At 41.0% G+C, this 23,785-nt stretch overlaps 1 protein-coding gene across 1 annotated transcript in view; it reads right to left on the bottom strand.

The window, feature by feature from the left end:
- Positions 1-832: 832 nt before the first annotated feature.
- Positions 833-23,785, bottom strand: part of LOC146613560 (potassium/sodium hyperpolarization-activated cyclic nucleotide-gated channel 2-like) — a 38,307-nt gene continuing 15,354 nt past the window's right edge. The window contains exons 4-8 of the mRNA XM_085376934.1: positions 18,854-19,072; positions 2,859-3,005; positions 2,512-2,752; positions 2,268-2,432; positions 833-1,782 (exon numbers count right to left, since the gene is read on the bottom strand). Of these exons, the coding sequence (XP_085233060.1) occupies positions 833-1,782; positions 2,268-2,432; positions 2,512-2,752; positions 2,859-3,005; positions 18,854-19,072 (1,722 nt within the window). The remainder of the gene's footprint in view (positions 1,783-2,267; positions 2,433-2,511; positions 2,753-2,858; positions 3,006-18,853; positions 19,073-23,785) is intronic.

Genomic DNA, 23,785 nt, shown 5'->3' with positions numbered 1-23,785 from the left:
CACACACTTACACCCACATGTATACATACACACAAACCAAATATATGGCTTCTAATGTTGAATCAAGGCAGTTAAATAAATGGCATTTTCGTCGATGTTTCTTTTTTTTTTTTTTTCTTTTTTTTTTTCTTTTTTTTTTAGTTGATACAGACACAACCAGACTTGGTGTTCAAGCTCAACTTTGGTTTGGGTAGATACGATGAATATAATATCCTTCCGTACTTTTTTCATCAACTATTTACACATCGATGTAAGATCGACCAGCGGTCTAAAACACTATTCCCATTACTATTTGAAACAATATGAAGAGCAATGTGTTCTTTTGCTACGACAGCTTATACAGAAAAGTTACACTCAAAACACTTTTGGACGCTTAAAATGTCATTGTCATTTGACCTCAAGTCCCTGATTTTCAGTTTAAGTCCAGCTCCTGCTAGATTGCATTGCATGGATTCTACACAGTATGCAATAGTTACATCAATCATACTTTTCTTCATATCTTTACAGAAAAGACAGCGATATACAGTAGGTGTTTGGAAGCAGAGTGAAAGGGGTGATACTAAGACTAAAGGTGCTGGCACAGTAGACTAGACCAGTTCAACCTTAAGTTATACTAGCTTAATTGTATAGACTCCTCCTGGCCAAAGTGTCTCAAGACTTTGAGTAGCTCTTTTCCTTCTGCTGGCACCAGCACACAGTGCATCCAGGTCCAATAACTGGTAGCGCTGGCGGTAGCTGATTGGTCATTCAGCAAGCTGACAGATCAGCCAGACTGACCTAAACCGAATGGATTCTCCTACAAAAAAGGCCTCTTTCTCGAACTCTACCAGGGTCACAAGTTGGAAGACAGCCGGGATCTGGCAGAGTCTAGCTCTGGAAGGCTGACAATTGAATCTTTCTTGGGAGCTCCAGAGTCTGGAGGTCCTGATCCAGCAGCTGCTGCTACTGCCCCCATTCCAGCAGGTCCAGTGGGAGGAGGTGTGGAGGCAAATGCCACCCTCTGTTGGGCTCCCGATGATCTCCCCACCCCTGAGGGCCCTGGCATGCTGGAGTGAGGGGGCTGCGGAGGTCCGATGGAGGTGTTGGAGGTGCGAGTGGAGGGCGGGGGGCTAGGGGCTGCAGAGGCAGCTTGCGGTGTTCCTTCCTGGGGGAGTGAAGGCTGGGAGGCCGACAGGGCACGGGTGTCCTGACTCAAGCTCCCCATATGCAGGGAGTGGGTGCTCTTGTGTGAGGCAGGCCTCTGCTGGGTCTGTGTGGGGCTTGGTGCATGATGCTGTACTAGGGACAGCTGGGACCCAGAGGGTCCCACGCTTGCAATGTGCTGGAAAGTCCGTCCTGAAGCTGCAAGCGGGCTTTGGACTGGGGGACTCGAAATTGCCGATCCAAATGCCCCTCCGAGCGTCAGAGGGGGCTGAGACTGCAGAGGAGACATGGAGACTGGACTGGAGAGATTCTGCATCACCTGAAACCTTCGCACCATGCGTGGAGACTGCAGAGTCCCTGGACCCACCAAAGGACTTGCCATCTGAGGGCAAAAGCTCATGGCCACAGCTTGCTGGAGGGTGGCGATAGCAGAGCCCGTCTGCTGCTGACCCGGAGGAGCAAAGATGCCGCCAAGCGAAGGGGTCATAGACATGGCTCGTGGCCGCTGCAGGTCTACTAATTTTACCATCTCACGGTCATACTTGACGATCTCCTGAATCATCTCATTCTCCCGGTTGTTGAAGACACCAGAGTTGAGATCATGCTGCACCTTGTGCATCAGGATGGAGTTCTTTTTACCTGCAGAGAGAAATAAAAGCACAGGCTAATTACTAAAGATAAAAAAAAGGCAGAAGCAGTAAAGTTTGAGGAAAGGACAAGGAGTACATAAAGGTGAATAATGCATAAATACATGGAAACAGGAGGACGTATAACGAGAGAACAATGCGATTTAGATATAGCATGCGATGCCCTTCAAATCAGGTACATCCTCTAGCAGAACAAGCCCTCAGGAAATATACGTGTCACCCTGTACTTTTATCTATTGTTACAGCATCCTATGCCATTCTGAGCAAAGAGCACAGCTCATTGTACTGCTTCTTTTAATATTCGGGAAACATTTTCTTTTGTGTTTTTTGTTCACGGCTTCATTTTCTTTCATAAAAAGAAAAGACAGCAGAAACACTTAGCAGCTGATGTTTTAGAGATTTGCATAATTTCATGCCCAACATATTATATGATAATACATTATGATACATATGAAAATGATCTAAATCATTTTTTACCTATGCGGTCTAGACGATCAATGGCAACAGTCTCAAAGGCTCTTCTCATCATGGGGTATTCTTCCAGCACTTCATTGAAGTGGTCAACAGACAGAGAGTAAAGTCGACAGTAAGTCTCCGCTCGCACGCTGGCTGTTCGACGACCCCTCGTCAATAAGCAGATCTCTGAAACGGGGAAACAGAAAATGCCACCGCTTACAAAAGGGTTAAAAAAAACAATGGCACCATAAAAAAAATATCTTACCTCCAAAATAAGAGCCATCAGAGAGTTTCATTGCAAGCGTTCCCTTGGTGATGACGCTGCAGACTCCATGCTGGATAAAATACATTTTCTTGCCAATAGTGCCCTCCCGAATGATGTAATCTTGTGGCTGGAATACCTCAAAACGTAGCTTAGTCAACATGGCGGTCACAAAGTTTGGCTCTGCGTTGGCAAACAGCGGCATCGACGCCACCAGCTTGCGACAGTTGAAGTTCACAATTTCCTAAGACAAGACGCAAAGAAGAACAGTAAAAATGTGCACAGTAAAGACTTTTTAATATAATATATGGTTCATATAATAATGGGAATAATGTGCATTATTGTCTCACTTCTCTCAGGGGCTCACTGAGTTCTCCCAGGATGCTCTCCTCATCAAACATCTTGCCCTGGTATCTGTGCTCGTAGTAATCGTGGATTTTTTGTCGGAAGTCAGCAGGCAGTTTGTGGAAGGACATGTACTGCTCCACTTGTTTGTACTAAGAGAGAAGAGAGATGATTTTTACTTCCTGTTAATGCAAACAAAAACAACAGAAAGAAAAAGGTTTTATTGACCTTGAGGCGAGCAATTGCATTTAAAAACCACAACAGTAATGGGGCTGGCAAATTAGTTTTAGCAAGTGTGCATCGTATTGCTTTTCTAGTGTTACACTGTTCAATTGTTCAACTATTATTATACATGTTTCTTAATGCCAAAAATACAGAAAGCAGCAATTAATTGAGCCATTAAAAATGTTTTTATATCTATTTCTCATCACAGACCTGTTCAAACACTGAAAAACGTCAGCGCAACATGTTTTTTTCAGTTCACAGTCAGTAAATCCCAAATATAGCAACCTGCTTCTCTAAAACGCACTGAAACACCAGCAGTGTGTATCAACCTGCCACTGATAACAGCCCCCAAAATGCACATTCACACCTGTTTGAGTAACAAGCTAAAAACTGTGAAAACTTGCAGTGCTCACTCGTTTCTGGACTTTATTATTTACTACTTCCAGTTAGGCAGGTGCACAAAGACCACATTAAATTTTGTTCAAGATCCAAGTTTGTCAACAGGCAACTGCTTGAGACTTGAGGCATTTTAATGGCCAGAGAGGGCTGAAAAACTTTACATCCTTAAAGAACTGCTCAATATTTTGCAGTTATAACTCAGTACGAAAACTCCCGACAGGTGATCGCTCAAAACGATCTGCAAAACAGCTGTTTCTGTCCAGTGTGGGCATTTCATTTTATTTTTGTTGCATTTTCTTGTGGCCTTCTAGTTTACTAGACCAATAGCATGAACTGATCATTTTCATTTCTATTACTTCATTACTTTCTCAGTCTCTGGATGAATTTTGTCCCACTTCAGCTCAGTGAGGTTTGTGGGCACTCGTTTATCCACAGCCCTCTTAAGGATAATAAAAGCCCAGGTCATCACCTCTCCACCACCATGCTTGACTGTTGGTATGAGGTATTTGTGCTGATTTGCTGTGTTTAGTTTTGTCCAAATGCTGCTGTGCATTAGGGACAAACATCCCCACTTGTGGTTTGTTCAGATGCAGCTTTGGAAAACTAAGCTGTTCTTTTAAGACTTTCTCCTCGTGACCCTTCTAAACAGGCGATACTCCTTCAGTCTTTTTCTAATTGTGCTGTCACAAACGTTTAACATGCTGACTGAGGCCTGTAGAGTCTGAGATGTAGCTCTTGAGTATTTTGCAGTTTCTTTGAACATTGCACCATCTGACCTCGGGGTGAAACTCTTCTGATCTCCTGGTAAGATTATGTCATTGTGTTAACATACACCTGAATGCTTCAGACCAGCAAATAGCCAAAACCTCTGCTTTCATACAGGCACTCAGACTTGCTGATGATCAATTAGTCAAGTAAATTTGATTAGCAGCATCTGGCAGCTACTTACCCTCCTAATTCCTAAGAAGCAGTAACCTGTCCTTAGTGTGAAAACTTGTTCACAACTGCATTTCATTCATAAATAAATACATCTAGGAGGAAGGAACTGGCTCAGGGCTCTAGTGAAAGACAGAGTTAGGAAGTGCTAAATGTTTCTAGTGAACAGGATTTTGATGATAATAAAAAACCAGAATACCACCACACTCAAAGTTTAAAATAAACTAAGACAAAGGGCAAAATAAGCAAACATCATGCTATGATTAGGCAATGTCACCTATGAATTTTAGAAAAGGCCAAAATTCACCTGTAGCATTTTACTGCCCCACTCTCATTTAGCATTTATAGAATATTTCTCATGCCTCTTCCTCTTACAAATAATTTTTATCTGCTTCAGAATCTCTCGAGCTTCTTAGAAGTCCTCTATGCTCCAACTAGTGTTTCACCCCACTTCTCCCTCTCATGGACTAAAATGCTTTACTGAATATTTACTAATTAACTAACTATTTTTTCAAGAACTTCTCAATAGAAGCATCACTTTGCGCTAGAAAGGTTTATAAATCTCTACACATCAGTGTCTGTGCAAAAGTCTGTCAAGTGTCATCAAACATATACAAACCACGCAGCTGAAATGAACACACCAAGCAGTTAATCAATGCCAAATCAATAAAAAAGTGAAAGGTTCCCTTCAACATAGCTGCAAGTCAAACAAGCAGCTTCTGTTGTTTAGATATGCAAATTTCAGTCCTTCCAAAGTGATCACAGAGAAACTAGAAACAACGTGGCTGGGCTGCAGAGAGAGGAGTGATAGACGTGGCAGTAAACAGAGCAGACAGTGAACTGTTGGTTGAAAAAGATTTCTCCTTGTACTCTGCTGTCAGCCTCTGTGCACTTCAACCCAGCTCAATTGGAAAGCTTAAGACCACAACTCAACTCAGCCTATAAAGCTGTCCAAACCACAATTTTGAGAGGTCAGCACGCTGGCAGGTGCTGTGTACTCACAACGTTCAGGAGCTGAGGAAGTCATCATCCATACCACCCCAATCCCAGCACTCCTTAAACTCTGCTGTGCGGTGGATAAAGCCACACTCTGTAAGTATCGAGTAACGTCCCCTGAGAAGGTTTGCTCGCAAGACCACCACCCCCCACTCCCCCACCCCCACCCAAAAAAACCTGAAAGGCTTGTGGCTAACTTCTTCCACAGACAACAGTATGTCAGATGTTGTGTGTCCTGCCAGAGGCCCCGAGCAAAACAATGAGTGCCACCTGCTCAAACACTGTTGCAAGCTCTGAATCCTCCAGTGCAACGTATAAACTCCTTAACTGAAAATTGTTTGCTGTCAGGAACAGACTGCCTGGCTCTCTGTTTGCAGAAGAAAATTACAGTTAGCAAACAATGATTTTAAGATGTACACAACTGAATGCATGTGTACTGTACTAGAAGAATTATTGTCTCAGATCCAAGCTGCACAATGGAACGAAAGCTTCCCTTTTTTCATTCCCAGGCTTTATGACAGCAGTACATCCTGTGAACATCCTGGTCACACTAACACGCTAATAAGAGACGAATGACAAACAAGAAACCAAACAGACCCCACCGATGAGTACCATTTCACTCTACTAGGGTCACATTGCTTAAACATGGAGCTTTATTTCTGTTAAGACTTGTTTTGAATTATCTCCCTTGCTATTGGCTGAATATTTTACATTATAAGATAAGATAAGATAAGATAACCTTTATTAGTCCCACACGTGGGAAATTTGTTTTGTCACAGCAGGAAGTGGACAGTGCAAAAGTTATGACGCAAAAATTAGAATACAATAAGAATAAATACAGTACACTGCTGTACAGAATAGAATAAAATAATATACTATATACAGTAGAATAAAATAGAATAAAAATATACAATAAGATAAAAATAGAATACGAATGCTATATACAACTGAGTAAAAATACAACGATGCCAGAAAAGATTATTGCACTTAGTGTTATTGCACATGTGTGGATGTGTGTGTTTGTTCAGTTAAAGTCTTTGTTGTGGAGTCTGACAGCAGTGGGGAGGAAAGACCTGCGAAATCTCTCCGTCCCACACCGTGGGTGCCGCAGTCTCCCACTGAAGGAGCTGCTCAGTGCTGTCACAGTATTCGTGTAATGTGAATGAAACTCTCAGGGGGAAAACAGTGGACAGCGGGGGACGATCTCAGAGCTAATAAACTGAGCAGATATGCTCGTATTATTAAAACTGAATAATAAATAATGATGTGCATACACTGACACCACAGTGCAGAAGTAAATGCAACATTTTTGCTTTTTTCCCCTTTTCTGGGACATTTTTTCCTCTGACACAGTCACACTGACACACTCTTTATCTGTTCAACTGCTTATTAAAGCAAATATCTCATAAGCCAGTCACATGACAGCAACTCAGCAGAGACATGGTCAAGATGACCTTGACCGAGCATCAGATCAGAGCATCAGATTGAGGTATGAAGCTGTTTTAAGTCACTTGAACGTGATATGGTTGTTGGTGCCAGATGGGCTGCTCAGAGTATGTAAGAGGCTGTGTGATGCCATCATGTCAATATGGACCAAAATCTTTAAGGAATTTTCAGCACATTATTGAAGAAATATGCAAAAGGAGCTACATTAGCTACTGCCAATGTAGTTCTCAGTAAGTGCATAGTGATGCAACATTCAGGATTACATCACAAGTGTGAGCAGTCAGTGAAGTGAGCATACAATACTGTGAAAAAAGTCTTAAGCAACCCCTCATTTACAGCAATTTATTGAAACATGCAAACATACCTGGATATACAGCATATAACGCAAAATCAGAGTTTGTACAGTTCTAACAAGGTCAGTATTTAGCATGACCACCTTTATTCTTAAGCACAGCCTAAACTGTCTCTGGCTTTTTTCTTGTAATTTCTTTAAGTGGTCTTCAGGAATAGTGCTCCAGGCCCTGGGGAGGTCGATCCATGAATGATAGTGTTTCATTGGGTGTTTTTCTACCTGGGTATGGTTTTAAAGCACTGGCAGTGTGTCCAGGATCATCACCATACTAGAAAATGAAGCCACTGTCAGTCTGATGGTACTTTCCATGTTCATAATTCCATCATTCTTTAGTGCAGGGGTCCCCAGTCCACAAGGGCCAGTGTCCCTGCAGGTTTTAGATGTGTCCTTGATCCATCACAGCTAATTTAAATGGATAAATTACCTTCTCAACATGTCTTGAAGTTCTCCAGAGGCCTGGTAATGAACTAATCATGTGATTCAGGTGTGTTGACCCAGGGTGAGATCTAAAACCTGCAGGGACACCGGCCCTCGTGGACTGGGATTGGGCACCCCTGCTTTAGAGGATCCCTGAAACCACCGGCTGAAAGGCAGACCCAAATCATGCCAGGGCCTCCGCAGTGCTTTACAGCTGGCTATAGACACTCACTGTTGAATCTCTGTTCTGACCTCTTCTGTGGATATTGGTGACCCGTTCACTCTTCATATATTAGAACTAGAGAAAGGGGATTTAATTTGACTCTTTGCTTCCTGTCTGTTATCTGTAGACACAACAGTGGTTCGTCCCTTGTGTCAGGTGCCTTTTTTTATGTTTGAACAATTCACTGGTCGGTGTTAAATGGCTTATAGAAAAAAAAGATTGCTTTTAAAAGGTACAAGAACTGGACTGAAAAAGCAGACGATGTCCAAAGATGGCCAATGACCAGTGTCCTTCAGAAATCCTGGAAAGCTATTGCTCAAAAATTACAGGAACGCTTGGCTCCTTGTGAGCAAAATATCAAGAAATAGGTGGTGCCTCAAGACTTTAGCACAGTATTGTAAACCTTGTCCAGATGAGACGGTGCCATGGGCTTGAAAACAGTTTCGGTCTTTGGGTATGCTTTGCCAGCAAAACGGCCGTAAACTCCTCTATTTCCCTGTGCACTCTGGAGAAGAAGAATGTGTAAATATTTTAAGATTGGCCTCTCTGATGAGTAACTCGTGACAAAAAACACAAAAGTCTAAAAACGGAATACGAAATTTGACTGTAAGATTTTTCTATGTACTTTCAGTACCTGCTATATTTCAAATGCACGGAGGCCAAACAATGAAACTGTGTTCTGTGTAGGTTTAATATCACCCCTCCAGATTCACACTACACAACTATTGTTCCTGCAGAGAGGAAATAGTAATGCAGTGAATGCAGATTGTTCTGTAGTGAAAATGTACTGTCACCATGCCCAGAAAAAGCAATGCGTGCTTCTGACTGATAGCGTCATCCTCGGAGCTTCCTTAAGGAAAACAAAAATAAACATAAATAAACCTAACATGCAACATCTGAATTATTCAGCATCCACATAAAGAAAAGTCTCCTGGGCCGGCGCAGCTCCACAGCAATTCTGACGGAGTTACGCAACACGAAGTCTCACCTGCATGAGTGAATCTGCTTCCTGACATCTGCAGATGGAGGGCAGCCTGAAGAAATGACCCCGTGTCACAACTCTTTACCCGGAGTGTCCATGCCAACACTGCGCTCTTGGTGAGCAGCCCACACAATAGGAAATGCTGATTGTGTGAAAAGAGTAGGTGTCGAGGGGGGGGGTGGCAGTGAGGGTAAACCTCACAGAGGGAGAGGTGCAGCGACCGTGTGCGGTTACGCATGAAGCTCAGTCCCGCAGCTTGAGTCGGATAAGGCTGAACGAATAAGGCAGCTAAAGCTTATCTGATTGAACTGAGATGGTGGCCTTTAATGACTTGGCTTTGAGTGCCATGTCATAGTGCGGCGTATCGATCATCGCCGGGCAAACGTCAAATCTCTCCAGTGTCACGGAGGAGAGAAAACAAGCCTCTGACCAGTGCGTCACAGCGCCCACAGGGGACTGACAAACACCCAAATGAGAGTGAAAATGACATCCATTTTCTGTGTCACTTTGATGATGCGGCAGCAAACCGCTCCACTGACATTTTGTCATTTAAACCGCTGTTTGGGATCTATTTGCTTTTCGTGATTTGTTATTCGGAAAGACATTTAGGGAGCGCTTTGTCTGTGATTACATTTTCCCGCTTTCAAACCCATGAACTACTGAGCCAGCATCAGGTTTTTACTCCTTTCTCTCCCTTTCGCTTGAGTCACCTCCTCTCATTCATCCAAAAACTCTCCATCCTAATTCGGGTTCATCCCGAACGGACATGTGGATGTATAATACATTCACTCCATCCCCGGCTAAATCACCTCATTACATTATGAAGCACATTCACCAAAGAGAAGGAAATCAGATAACAGTAAGTAAGAACTTGACTTCTCTGTCTTCAATTCAGAGATGTGTACAGAGGGAGGAAAAACACGCTGTGGGGTCTCACACAGAACACAGTCTCATTAAACGAAACTGAGCTTCTGAAGAAATACAGGAAATCATATAATTCAGTCAAAGGCAGAGACAGCCAAGGCTTGACTCAATAGAAACTTTTATTTAAAAACCAGTAATGTAAAATAATGAATACCATCAGATAGAGCTAAAAAAGGATGGTTTTTGTTGTAAATGTGACTGCAGGAATCTCTTTACAAAGCCCGCCTGCCTCTGGGTAATTGGGGGATGACTAAAAATTGTAGAAAAGAGTTTTTGGTACCCTAGATGAGGGAAGGGAGGTTAGTGGTGGTGGAGCACTGTTGTGTGTTTTCTGTCTCACTGACTCAGATCAGCCTCTACAATGATTACAAGGGAGAGATGATTATTTCACGTAAAACCCCTTTTTAGTGTTATAAGTAAAAAAGAGTGTATCTAGTATATATAAATATAAAATCCAGTCTGATCTTTAAAGATTCTCCACCTCTACACAGATTCACTTATTCCTGCAACTAGAAACAACTTTATTAACAAGCCACACTTAGTAAAGTGTGATGTTTAGCACTGACACAAGTATAAGGGGGAAAACAATAAAAGCTTGAGACATGTTAATCACAGGTCATGTCTACAAATTCCTTGTGCTGCATTCATACAGACCTTGACCCACTTTTCTTTACAACATTGCTTGAGTTCACTGACGTTTTGGGGCATTCATTTATGCACAGCTCTCTCAAGGTCCCACCACAGCATTTCAATCACGATGAAGTCTGGACTTTGACTGGACTATTGCAACACCTTGATTCTTTTCTTTTTTTTAACCATTATGTTGCAGATTTGCTGCTGTGCTTGGGATCATTATCCTGTTGCATGATCCAGTTTCAGCCAAGCTTTTGCTGTCAGACAGACTGCCTCACATTTGACTCTAGAATACTTTAGTATACACGGGAGTTCATGATCCACTCAGCGACTGCAAGGTGCACATGTCCAAAGCCAATAACAAGAAGATACAACTTTGCAAATCTAAGCCATGCTGCCATGTTTATATTAGAGAGAAGAAGCTTTCTCCTGGTGACTTTTGAACAAGCCATGCTTTTTCTAATTGTACTGTCCTTTAACTGTCCTGTACTTTAACATTTAATATGCTAAGGCCTGACCTCACTGAAGACTGATGGACTTCAGATTGTTTATAAATGGCCTTATATCCCTTCCCAGATTGACAAACAGCAACACTTGCTTCTCCAAGATCATTGTTGATGTCTTTTTTCCTTGGCATTGTGGTAACAATCATCTGAATGCTCCTGCAAACTCCACAAACCTCACACTTTCCAACAATCAATTCATCAACTGCAGTTGATCAACAGCGCCTGGCTGCTTTCTACCCTCTTGGTTCCTGTAACCAGTAAGGGTGTACTTCATCTTTCACACACTGTATCTGCATGTTGTTTTTGTTAAATAAATAATGACAGGGTGTAATATGTGTTGTTTTGTAATTCATCTCAGACTGTATTTACCTCATTTTAAGATCTGTTGTGGACCAGATTACTTTCATTATGTCCCAATACCCAAAACCTTAGAATTGAAGTCTACTTTCTTTTTACCATGATTATACACCTCATACAGCGCTACACAAAACGCTCAGAACCACAAAGTCAGAATCACAAAATGCTGCACCTAAGACATGATTTTCCAGATGTCCAAATGAGCAGTTATGCATGTTTTTGGTATGTCATTGTAGAACTATAGCAATATGACATATAGCATATTCACTGAGCTAGGAATCAGAGGACAGTGCAGTTATATGGTATCCCAAATCAACGGTCAAATCTAGAATCTAGAATTCCTGAATTCATCATTTTTATCATTTTCATTGATGTATCAGATTTGAATCTTCAAAAAAAGAGGCACAAGTAGAACTGCTGTTCTTTCTATGCCCCTCTGCTATGTGTCACTGTGCACTGTTACTATGTATAACTAACACAAAGGTCTCTGCACCAAAGCCACCAAGCCAAATTTAACCTGCATGAATTGTGACTGACATTTCTTCTGGGTTGAAAAGGAACCCTTCACACAATGCTAGCTCAATCCACACTGGGGCTGTAACAGACTGCCAGCAGACGTGTTTTGCTAACACTCTCCAAAATGATAAAAATGCCACTCACAGTCCTATCTGGAAGCATTGCAAATTCACCCGGCAGCATCGGCATCAGCCTCACTGGCATGCATGGCACTTTTCTGCTCTCTGAGTTTTTTTTTTTTCTTTAATAAACATGCCTGCAGCTCAAATACTAATCCTCACAGAGCAGCAGAAAAAAAATATGACAACTGGTCAGAAAAAAGGGTTTTTAAGGGAAATGCACTTCTTAGCTGTATATTCTGGGACAGGGTGAGGACGTATTAGAAAATGTCTAAATCTGAAAGAATAAACATAAAGAGCACAGCATTATGAAAAAATTCTAATGTCAAGGCATGTAGGTTTCGTACTCCTCGCTTCATCCTTAAACTGGATAACATACAGGCTGGTTTAGGATTAGACAACTCATCACAGCTCTTAAATTTTTAAGGTTTTAGTTTGCTGAGTTCATCCTGCTTGTGGTGCAAATTCGACAAGATTTTTAAAACTGGGGGGAAAACTTAAACTTTGCACATCTGGGTGACTTGTTCCTCAGACAGAAAACTCTCATCATCCTGGGCAAACTGTGACGACAAGAGCTTCAGTCAGCACTCTGCTGGCTGAATCGTTTTCTTCTAAACCGTTTATTGGACATGATTTATACTCAAGTGTCCTGCCACATGGCAATAAAACTCTTTGCGGAGAGCCGCACAATGCTAGCCAGACACCAAACTGACAAAAAAAAAAAGAGAGAGAGAGAGAGAGAGAGAAAAACTCCAAACAATGTGAAATACACAGCATTCAAATATCTTGCAGTGCACCAGGACTGTCTCTCCCACAGGTTTACCCTCCCCCTCAGTTTGCTTTGTATAGCAGCCAGTTAGCAATAGCACTGCACCTTTCAAGGACACCACCACCAGAAAGGATAGAGATAGAGGAAGAGAAGGGGAAAAAAGAGAGAAATTTAGATCCGGAGGTGAGGAGAGCGAGAGATCAGGAAGGAGATACGCCAGAGAGAATCAGGTGGAGACATTTAAGCAGTGCAGGGGAAGGAAAAGGAGGGGTGGAGCTCATGTAAAGTGGATAGTTAAAGATGCATAAGAGATGATATAGAGCAGAGGCAGAGTGAGATCCAGTGAGTGAGTGACCAGGAAGTGAGAGACTCTGAGAGAGGGAGGCGGCCATGATGGCTTACGTCACCTTCAGGATGACATTGCCGGGACACACAGGTCCGCAGCCTCATCAATTCTACTGCTGCTCAAGGGGACATCATATCACACAATCACACACACACACACAGGCACAGCCACAGCCTCTGGCAATGTGGCTCTACCTGGCCGAACACACCCGGAGCCTCTGATTGGCTGCTGAAAGCCGGCAGCACTCCCACTGCTCCCTAGCCGGCAAGACTCTGCTTGGAAACAGAGTGACTGTGCTACCACGACAGGCCACTGCTGCAGCGCGGCTCAGCGCTGCTCTGATCCGCGCTCAGGTTCATTGTCCTTATGACAGCATATACGGGTGCTTTAATGGCGCCTGATGGTGTGCCGTTAAGGTCACAACCTGAAGTGTTTAGGAGTAGGTTGATGCCACACACTGCTGTTACACTTCCTCACACACATACAGCCTGTTGTATGATATGTATTATCTATTATTGATAACTAATTACGTGACCTTATGGTTTAATTTTCATTTAATGAGCAGTAAATATCTAAATCGGCTACAAACAAAATGAGGATTGTAAAAAAAAAAAGATCCTTTTTGACCTTCAGTTACTAAAATACTCTTCCAGATATAGTGAAACTGATCTAACTCCTCCCTTGACACTAACTACCAATCTGTCTCCAGTGATCTTTACGTCAAATCATTAGCAATGTCAGCATCTGCATGTCTGACATTAACCATAAGGACCTCTCTATTTTATCCAGCTCTGTTCAACATGAACATAAAGTTGTTTTCTTCTGTAAGATCTTGGACTACATGAGATTAATCCTTGGTAACACTTGCTAGTCATGCATATTAGCAATCTTATTAGCCTACATTTTTACATTTTAGTTAACAAATAGTGTAAAAATGTAGGCTTGTTTGAACACATATTACTGCTTACTGGATTTTGTATCTTGCTGGTCATAGTTCCATTAGTACAATTGTAACGTGAGGGTTCACTAGATGGTTGGGAATCTCTCTGAATAATTAGGAACAGCAAGACGGAGACGGATAACTTTTTAGCAGCCTCTTTACTTTTAGCACACTGCAACAACAACCCACACTTCCTGTGTGCCGCCCTCATGAATACTTCACTGGCCTCTCAGAAGCCAGGAAATCTTATACTCAGATCAAAACAGGGAAAACAACCAGGTAGATATAACACATACTTATTACTGGTTTGAACATGCATGTCTAAACATTCAAACATGTAAACATGTAAATATCAAAACACGTAACCACCAAATAGCTACATAACTAGCTTTATAACCTTTGTAAACACCTCTTTGTATATCAAGGTAGATTTAGATTTACTTCTACACTTTACACAATGATTGTTCTGGACTATAGAGCTGGTCCTGACCGCATCAGGATGAGTCTTTGACTGTGAGGTGACTTATCAATCATAAGTTGTTAGCCAGTACACTGTAAAAACTGTGATTGGGGTTAATTAGAATCTAATAGGAGAGTAATAGTAATTATTACTCAGTAAAAACGTGTATGAGTAGTTTTAATCAAATCTAAGCAAAATTCAACAATTTTGAGATGTTCAGTTATTTAAATTTACACAGTTTTGTTTGGGGTAAATTCAGCAATGGTTTGTTGAGTAGATTTAAAAAAAATGTTTGAGTACTAAAAAAATTTAAGAAATCTAATAGATTTAACTGATGAAAGCATTTTCATTTTAATCATTGTACACTTCCGCCCATAATCCTTTGTGCCACGTGCAGGACACACGCGCTTCATGAGTGGACGTCTCCATTTTGTCAGAGGTAAGACTTCTTAATTTGTTCAAATATAAGACACGGTTTAAACAATAACGTATATCGGTTTTGAGTAAAGGTTTTAAACAGTATGATACGTCGAAATTTTATTAATAATCATCACTGTAATGATAGTATCGTATTTTTACACAAATGGCAGTTAGTGGACTGCTAGCACAAGGTCACTTTCCAAGCCTTCACGACTGTGTTACTGAACAGCTTTAACTAACCACATGTTTTACCGTATTAAAAAATATCAACGGTATATTCCGATGAGTTTTAACGTCTTTCATCCACGTTTAAAAGTTCATGAAAAGGTTTTGCGGTCAGTTGTGAGTGATTTTGTCAGCCACAGTCAGTTTTTCGAACTCCAGTTTCCAATAATGGCGGCCGCTACTAAGTTTTAAAATTACTCTTAGTAATCTTTCTGGGTCACAAAATAAACTTTTAACATATTTTCAGGCGCGAAAGTAGCTGTGTAAACATCAAATATCTGCTCGGTTTATCAAGATATCGCATGTTTGCAAAAGTGCTTCGACGTTTTCGGAGCATCTGCTACCCACCAGCTCGATAGCAAGCCGGGAGCTCGAGGGTCACTGAAGCCGCTGAGAACGGCACAACTCCCGGCACATCATTTTCAGATCACCGCGGGGTTTCGCTACTCAGTTTAAACGTAATGTATAAGTCACTTAGACAACCTAAAAATGTTATTGTTTGGTTTTTTTCAGTGTTTTATTTGTTCGTGAGTAAATCGGTTTGGCTGAGATTAAAGTTATTAGATTAGATTAGATAAAATAAAACTTTATTAATCCCCCGGGTGGGTTCCTCCTTGGTTTTTACACAGCTGACTAAACGTCAAAAATGATAATGTTGCTTTCCTTTCAGGTAATGGAAGATCCCTCAACTTAAATTCACCTGATCAGCATGGGATTGAAGTTGCAGGCTATCATAGCCAAGGTATTTTCCACAGACATTTCAGCTTGGAATTTTATTTAAAGAATTTTTTTGTCAAATTTCATTTGCATGGTGCACAGCTCCACTAATTTGTTTGCATGTTTTTGTCAGTGCAAGAGGACGCCAGGACGTCACTGATATAATTAACAACACAATTATGGGTTTCATGTTTTAATTGTATTTTAAATACATGTCTATTCTTAGTAAAAAAAAACAAACAAAAAACAAACAAAAAAACACAAGTACAGGTATTGCTGGGTTTTTGTTTTGTCCCAAGAAGGAAAAACCCTTTCTGACGAACATAAACTAAATTAGATAAAAAAAACTAAATGACTAAATTAATGTAATTTACTAAAACGACACATTTAAAGATTGAACCTGTCAAGCATGTTGACAATACCTTTGTGTTGACTGTCAGCACCCAGGCATGTGCATTAACATCAGCTAATTATCGCACATAATGCTCCATGTGATGATAATTTGATATTTAACAGTTTTTTTTAATACTGCCAATTCTCACAGTTTTGTCTTAATAAATGGTCACTTATCTGATGGTAATTTTTGGAATTCTTGCTCATTTTCAGTCACCAAGCAATCCTAGCAATAACATAACCAGAAATCTGGTTATTCAGTGCTTGATGGTGTACCTTGGGGAGTCCATTGATCAACTGATCAAAGAGTACAGTGTAAGTGTTGAAGTAGAAACATTATTCTGTTTTTGTTATTCATATGTGTTTGTCAAGTTTCAAATAATTTGAGGCATTATCATGTTTTATTTGTCATTCAGCTACAGGATGTGTCCAGGAAATATTTCATGTGTGCAACTACAGTCAGAAAACCCATGTGTTTGTTGTTTCAGGATGCTGATGAGGATGGTGTGTCACAAGATCTTTCTGAACAGAGGATGAAAATCTACAAAATCAAGGCTGTTGGATCTGAGGAGGATGACATTGGCATTGTGCTGGAGGGTGTGAGAGTTATGCCTGCTCTGGGCAATTTTCCAAGAGCATGCGCAATGCTGGTTGGATTGACATATGCAGTCGATCTTGCCTATCCCAAAGAGCTAAAATACACCTTGGAAGTATTCCAGAAACTTTTCCTTGAACTGGATTGTGCTAAGCTCTCACCAAAAGTGAACAGCCTCAAGAACAAGTTATTGGCTTAAACGAGGACTCTGAAAGAATGAAAGGGAAGTAAGCTCACTGAAAACCTTTGGTTTGTCTTTGTTAGATGCAGCTATCTTTTCAGTTTTTAAGTTAATTTCATCTTATTCATATCTTACCCAAATGACCTGCAATGTGTCAGGCTGTATTTGTGCTCTTCATTTTAATTTTGTTTTTTATTACCTACAAGTTTCTTAGGAATATTCTGTTTGAAAGGCAGCAAATTGGAGGAATCACTAGTGAAGCTTTTCTTTGTTTATAGTGTATGTTACTATAAAACATTGGTTTAAAACAACTTTAAAATTTAACAGAAGTGCAGTCCTGTAGCTGTAGAAATGTTACTTCCTCTTACATGTATCTTAGATTTTCTCAGGTTAAACATCCAAATTGGGATAAAAGGTTGATTTACATTATTGATATTCCATGTACATGAGTGAAAAACCTTTGTTCTACAGTTATATTGAGTGATTCAATTTAACAAAAGATTGACAAACTAAAGTTTTTGTTTGTCAATCATAAATAAGTAACAGAGATAAAGGAAACGGTAAAGGATATTCAAATTTCAGGTTCATGTTGATATTACAGTCTAAAGATTAATTTCTTTTTTACAAAACTGGTTTACATTCATGCAGTTTATGTTGCTGTTGCTCTGTACACAAAGCTGTGTGATAAACTGTTTATGACACTAAAACAAATTTACAGCAGAGGAATGTATTTAGGAGATCAGGAGATTGTTGATGAGAATTCAGTGTATACGAGCAGAAAAATGTTATATTATAAATTACTGTTTTATTTTCCACAATAAAACAAATTACTGTTTTGATGTTTTCTTTGTGAAATTGATTCATTTTACTCAGAAAATAAGTAAAATTCATTTCATTTTCTCTTATTATTCAGTCATTATTTTTAAGGTTTATTTGGAAAATTATTGAATCCAATTTGAGTTTTACTGAAAAAACAAGAAGATTTCATTTCTTTGTAATGGATATTTTAGGAAGTTTTTACTAAACCTTTGCCAGATAGTTAGTAAATTCAAAGTAATTTTTCTCAGAGACTTATTTCATATCAATTATTTTTTTTGATAAAGTTGGGCAATTTCAACCTTCAGTTTGAGATTTTGACCCTAAATCCAACACATATTTACAGTTTAATTCTATTAATATCTACTTTTGTTTTCTATTTGAATTTAATTAACATTTTCTCTACATTTTACATAAATCTTTTGAAATTAAAATCTACTTAATTATTTCAAGTGTCACTTTGTTGCCATAACTTTTTTAAGTAACCTCTAGTCACAGTTTTTACAGTGTAAGCATATGATGGTTAATCCTCATTTTTTTAATCTAACCAGACTTAATTTTTTACTCAGTATGACTCAAAATGAGTGACTGAGTCCATGAACTCATCAGGAAAGTGTTTAAAGAGGTCAAGACAGAAAGCTGTTTTCCCATAGACTTCAACTGGAACAAAGACTTTTTCCAACCACAGCTGTCGTTATCTGGTGCGGGATGGATACATCGTGGCAATTCAGGGTTTAGTGTCTCACCCAAAGATGCTTCAGCACATAGACTGAAGGAGCCAGGGATCAAGCTGTGCTCCTTCTGATTGGCAGACAACCCCCCCAAAAACAACATAATGTTTAAGCTCAGGAGCTCCACAGAAGCTTGTGAGTAAATTTTGGTAGATGATCAGTGAGATTAGCTGCTTCTCTGTTTCATGCTAGGCTAAATTACTCAACTGATGGGCCACCACTTCAGCTTTAATGTTTCATCTCATTTTCTTATCCAACACTTTGCAAGCAGGTGAATAACTTGCTTTTAAAGGACAAATAAAGAGGAAATACTGGATCTAAAGAAAAACAGCTCGCAGAAAAGTGTTGAAATCATGGGATGGAGTTGTTTCCTCACCTTTTCCTGATATTGCCGTCTGGAGGAGTCCAGGGACTGGATGAGAGCTGTTGCATGGCCAATAAAAACAGCATAGCACGTAGCTCCTACAATCATACTCAACATAGTGAGCCAGATATCTGATAGACTCTCTGGGGCTTGGCGGCCATAACCAATGCACAGCATGTGGCTCATTGCTTTGAAAACAGCAAAGGAGTACAGCTCTGACCAGGTGTCGTTCTGTGGAAAGACAAGAAAGGAGATAAACAAGGAGTTAAACACACAAATGTTACATTCAAATATATGTTTCAGACGAGGGTGATGCCATGGAGTAGGTAACTAGAAGAAAAGCTTTGGGGACAGGGGTCATGGAGGAACAGAATCAGAATCAGAATCAGAATACTTTATTGATCCCTGGGGGAAATTATTTTTTGTTACAGTGCTCCATTTTAAACCAACATTAAGACAAGACAGACAATACGCTAACTAAGAATAGTACAATATATACATATATATACATACATACATACATAAGTCACTTATAAATAAATATTTGGAAAAGAAACATGTGTAGTTGTAGCAGCAAACAGTGTGTTAAGTGGATGCGTTGTACAGGGAGATGGCCACAGGCAGGAATGATTTCCTGTGTCGTTCAGTGGTGCTTTTCGGTAATCTCAGTCTCTCACTGAACGAGCTCCTGTGACTGACCAGCATGTCATGGAGTGGGTGGGAGGTGTTATCCAACATTGTCTTTATCTTGGACAGCATCCGCCTCTCCGACACCACCTTGAGGGAGTCCAGCTCCATCCCCACAACATTGCTGGCCTTACGGATCAGTTTATTAAGTCTGTTGGCATCTGCGACCCTCAGCCTGCTCCCCCAGCATGCAACAGCATAGAGGATCGCACTGGCCACAACAGACTCATAGAAAATCCTCAGCATTTTCTGGCAGATGTTGAAGGACCTCAGTCGCCTCAAAAAATAGAGACGACTCTGGCCCTTCCTGTAAAGTGCTGTGGTGTTTTTAGCCCAGTCCAGTTTATTGTCAATGTGTACTCCAAGGTATTTATAGTCCTCCACAATGTCAACACTGACCCCCTGGATTGAAACAGGGGTCAAGTGTTTCCTGGTCTTCCTGAAGTCCACGATCAGTTCCTTGGTCTTTGCCACGTTGAGCTGCAGATGATTCTGCTCACACCACGTGACAAAGGAGTCGACCACAGCCCGGTACTCTGTCTCATCATCCCTGCTGATGCAGGTTATATAAATGAGAGCTCAAGGGACACAGAAGGAAAGAGGGAGGAAGGGGAAACAACACCGAGGGATTCCTTCGAGGCCTAATCAGGAAAGTAGAGACGGTTTGAAAGTTATTTCCTCAGAGAGGAATTATAATGAGAGGTCATTAAATATGCACTTGAAGAACTGTGTGAATCGGAATCTACTACAGCGGGGCAGCAGTCACCAAGCTGCTTGTGCGGCAACTCCAAACTCTTATTGTGACTTAGAAAGACATCTATGTTTCCGCCCACTTTAAATACATGTAATGAACACTTATTCAATGTTTTATTTCACTGTAACTTTGTCCCCAAACACAGCCCTTAACAGAAAAGTCAGATGAAAAAGGTCTTGATTTGGCCTTACTGTGCTTACCTGAGTCTGAACACGATGCTGATGCAATTAATTCAAAGCCAAAAGTAGGATCAGAATCCTAGATTTTTAGCTATGTTTAATCTTTTTTCTACTAAAGAAACTCATTATCTGTGTAAGCTGTGTTACTAAAGCAGCGCACAGGGAAAAAAAGTTACAAACAGCATCCTGAAAACCTCTGAGACCCTCAAGTCTTAAAGAAACACACACACTAAAAAACACACACACACACACTTAGCCTCACTAAATATGTACCAGCTACACAGAGGTCACAGGCTGCACTTAACAAAGGCAATCAGCTGCATTATATCCTCCCCATAACCTGCTGCAGAGAAGTGCATCAGCACTCTACTGCAGCATTATATTAAGAAGTGTGCAGTTCTTCTCTGTTTCTTTCCTATAACGAAACTAACCAAAGTGTAGTGTTTTTATGAAAAACCTGAACTTATTCAATGTTTTAATCTCAAAAATTAACATTATTGTTTTAAGTTCATGTAAAAAAACTTTTTAGTGCGATGCAAAATGTGTTGTGTGTATTCAAATATTAACAATTTGACAATACAACAAGTACTGTGTCTAGCAGATTAATGCACAAATGTTTCTCATTATGAATATTTGGCTTAATTGGGGCAAATAAATGTAGTTTCTCTAAGTGCTGGTAACTCCCAAACCTGAAAACTAAAAAAAACATATGGGGTTTTTTGTTGGGTTTTTTGCTGTTTTCTGATTTGTTTTTATCTGATTCCTCTATTAGATTAGATACGAGAACAATCACTAGGTATAAAAAAAAATCACAGGTAGAGACTGACCATAGAGGTTTGTTAACATCCAAACAGCATAACTTTAAATGGCCACAAAGTGATAGAAAGAGCTCTCCATATGAGGTCAGGGAAATCAAAACTCCCAAAATAAATATAGCTCCACCAAGTGGGCTGGGGCTAAATGGTATATGTAAAAACAGAAAGAGAAACAGTGGAGTGAAGCAGATTGAATAATAGATGAACGATGAGCACTTTGATTCTGAAATAGAAACAGGCAAGAGAGAAGGAGAGACTCCATATCCTCGTAAGTCTCAATCACTCTCCTCAGAGATTTCAGTTTGGGAACTATCCGTTGCTTTGATGGTAATCACCATCTCCATTAGCCGCAGATAGTCTGTTTGAACTTGACTGATAACGCAGGGGCTTTAAATTTATCTTGCGGGACCCTAAAATGCTTCTTTAAATAGCCTGCAGCAACCTTGTTGTGCAAGATGCTTCGCAAACACAGATGTGAAACGCACCTGCCAAACAGTTTGGGCAGGTTTATGTAACTCGTGTGCTGTAAAAAAAAACCTTCACATTATCAGTATGCATCAGCACTTTATCCATGCTAGCAGCAGTGGGATGCTTTTAATTCTTTCCCCCATAAAGGCGACATTTGACAACCTCCCCTATACCATTAATGACGAGTTATGACACTTCGGTATATATCAATAAAGATGTGGTGTGACAAGAACTAGAATAGTTTCTGGGTTTTGTTCATAGGCAGAAAGCACCATCACTAACCTCTGATGCAAACTCATTAATTTTTTTCTGTAAGCAAGTCTGAAATATGACAGAAACCACCCAGTTCAGATAGGAGCTGCAAGGGTTACTCCTAGTAGGGGTAAAACAGGTCATCTACCAGTCAGAAGTTTGGTGGTTTGATCCCTGGCTGCCAGATATCCTTGGGCAAGATCCTAACCCCAAGTTGTTCTCGAGTGCATCCATCAGAGCCCGATAGAAAAAAAGTGCTTGTGTGAATGGCTGAAAGTGGTTGGGTAGAGCAGAAAAGTGCAATATGAAAACTGTTACGTTTACCGTAATTGCGGATGGTGTCAAAATACATCATATATATATATATATATATATATATATATATATATATATATATATATATATATATATATATATAGATATAAGCTGTCCATACCTGAGGCCTTGGAAACTGCCAAGCAAAGACTCACAGCCTTGGCCAGCCGCTTGAGGAGGTACACCAGAGAGATAGAAGGCAGGAGAATAAACCAGCTGTTCTCCACAGAACCAGCAAAGGTGTACTCTCAGTGGCAAGGGAACAATAAGAGAACAGCACCACCAAGGCTGGAGACGGAGCAATACTGGAAGAGCATATGGGAGAAGGATGCAACCCATAACGGCAATGCTCAGTGGCTAGAGGATCTGAGGGCTGACCACAGCGACCTCCCTGAACAGGGTCCAGTAACCATCACAGTGGCAGATATCCAAGAAAGGGTCTCCAGTATGAAGAGTTGGACAGCACCAGGGCCCGACATGGTTCACGCCTACTGGCTGAAGAAGCTGACTGCACTCCACGAGCGTCTGGCAGCACAAATGAACCAGCTGCTAGTTAACGAGAGACACCCGGAATGGCTAACTGAAGGCCGGACGGTCCTGATCCCCAAGGACCCCAAGAAGGGACCGGTCCCCTCCAACTACCGACCAATAACCTACATGGAAGCTCCTGTCAGGCATCATATCGGCTAAGATGAACAGGCACATGGGTCAATACATGAGCGGGACACAGAAAGGAATTGGCAAGAATACCAGAGGCGCAAAACACCAGCTACTGGTAGACAGAACAATCAGCCGAGACTGCAAGACCAGACTGACCAACCTGTGCACTGCCTGGATTGATTACAAGAAGGCCTATGACTCAATGCCCCACAGCTGGATACTGGAATGCCTAGAATTGTACAAGATCAATGGGACCCTAAGAGCCTTCATCAGGAACTCAATGGGGATGTGGCGTACAACACTAGAGGCCAACTCCAAGCCCATAGCACAAGTCACCATCAAGTGCGGGATCTACCAAGGAGATGCTCTGTCCCCACTGCTGTTCTGCATAGGCCTGAACCCCCTCAGTGAGATCATTAACAAGACTGGCTACGGATACCGACTACAGAACGGAGCAGTTGTCAGCCACCTCCTGTACATGGATGACATCAAGCTGTATGCCAAGAGTGAACGAGACATCGATTCACTGATCCACACTACCAGGCTATACAGCAATGACATTGGAATGTCGTTCGGACTGGAGAAGTGTAGTCGGATGGTAACAAAGAGAGGGAAGGTAGTCAGAACTGAGGGGATTGAACTACCAGAAGGCAACATTGCAGACATAGAGGACAGTTACAAGTACTTGGGGATCCCACAGGCGAATGGGAACCATGAAGAGGCCGCTAGAAAAGCTGCAACCACCAAGTACCTGCAGAGGGTCAGGCAAGTCCTGAGGAGTCAGCTGAATGGTAAGAACAAGATCCGGGCCATC

Source organism: Diplotaxodon limnothrissa, linkage group LG18, assembly GCF_057381915.1.
Source record: "Diplotaxodon limnothrissa isolate DT_005_m linkage group LG18, D_limnothrissa_male_GT1.1, whole genome shotgun sequence".
NCBI classification, from domain to species: domain Eukaryota; kingdom Metazoa; phylum Chordata; class Actinopteri; order Cichliformes; family Cichlidae; genus Diplotaxodon; species Diplotaxodon limnothrissa.
Note: the sequence above shows the minus strand (reverse complement) of the source record. Positions and strands in the feature narration are given on the sequence as shown.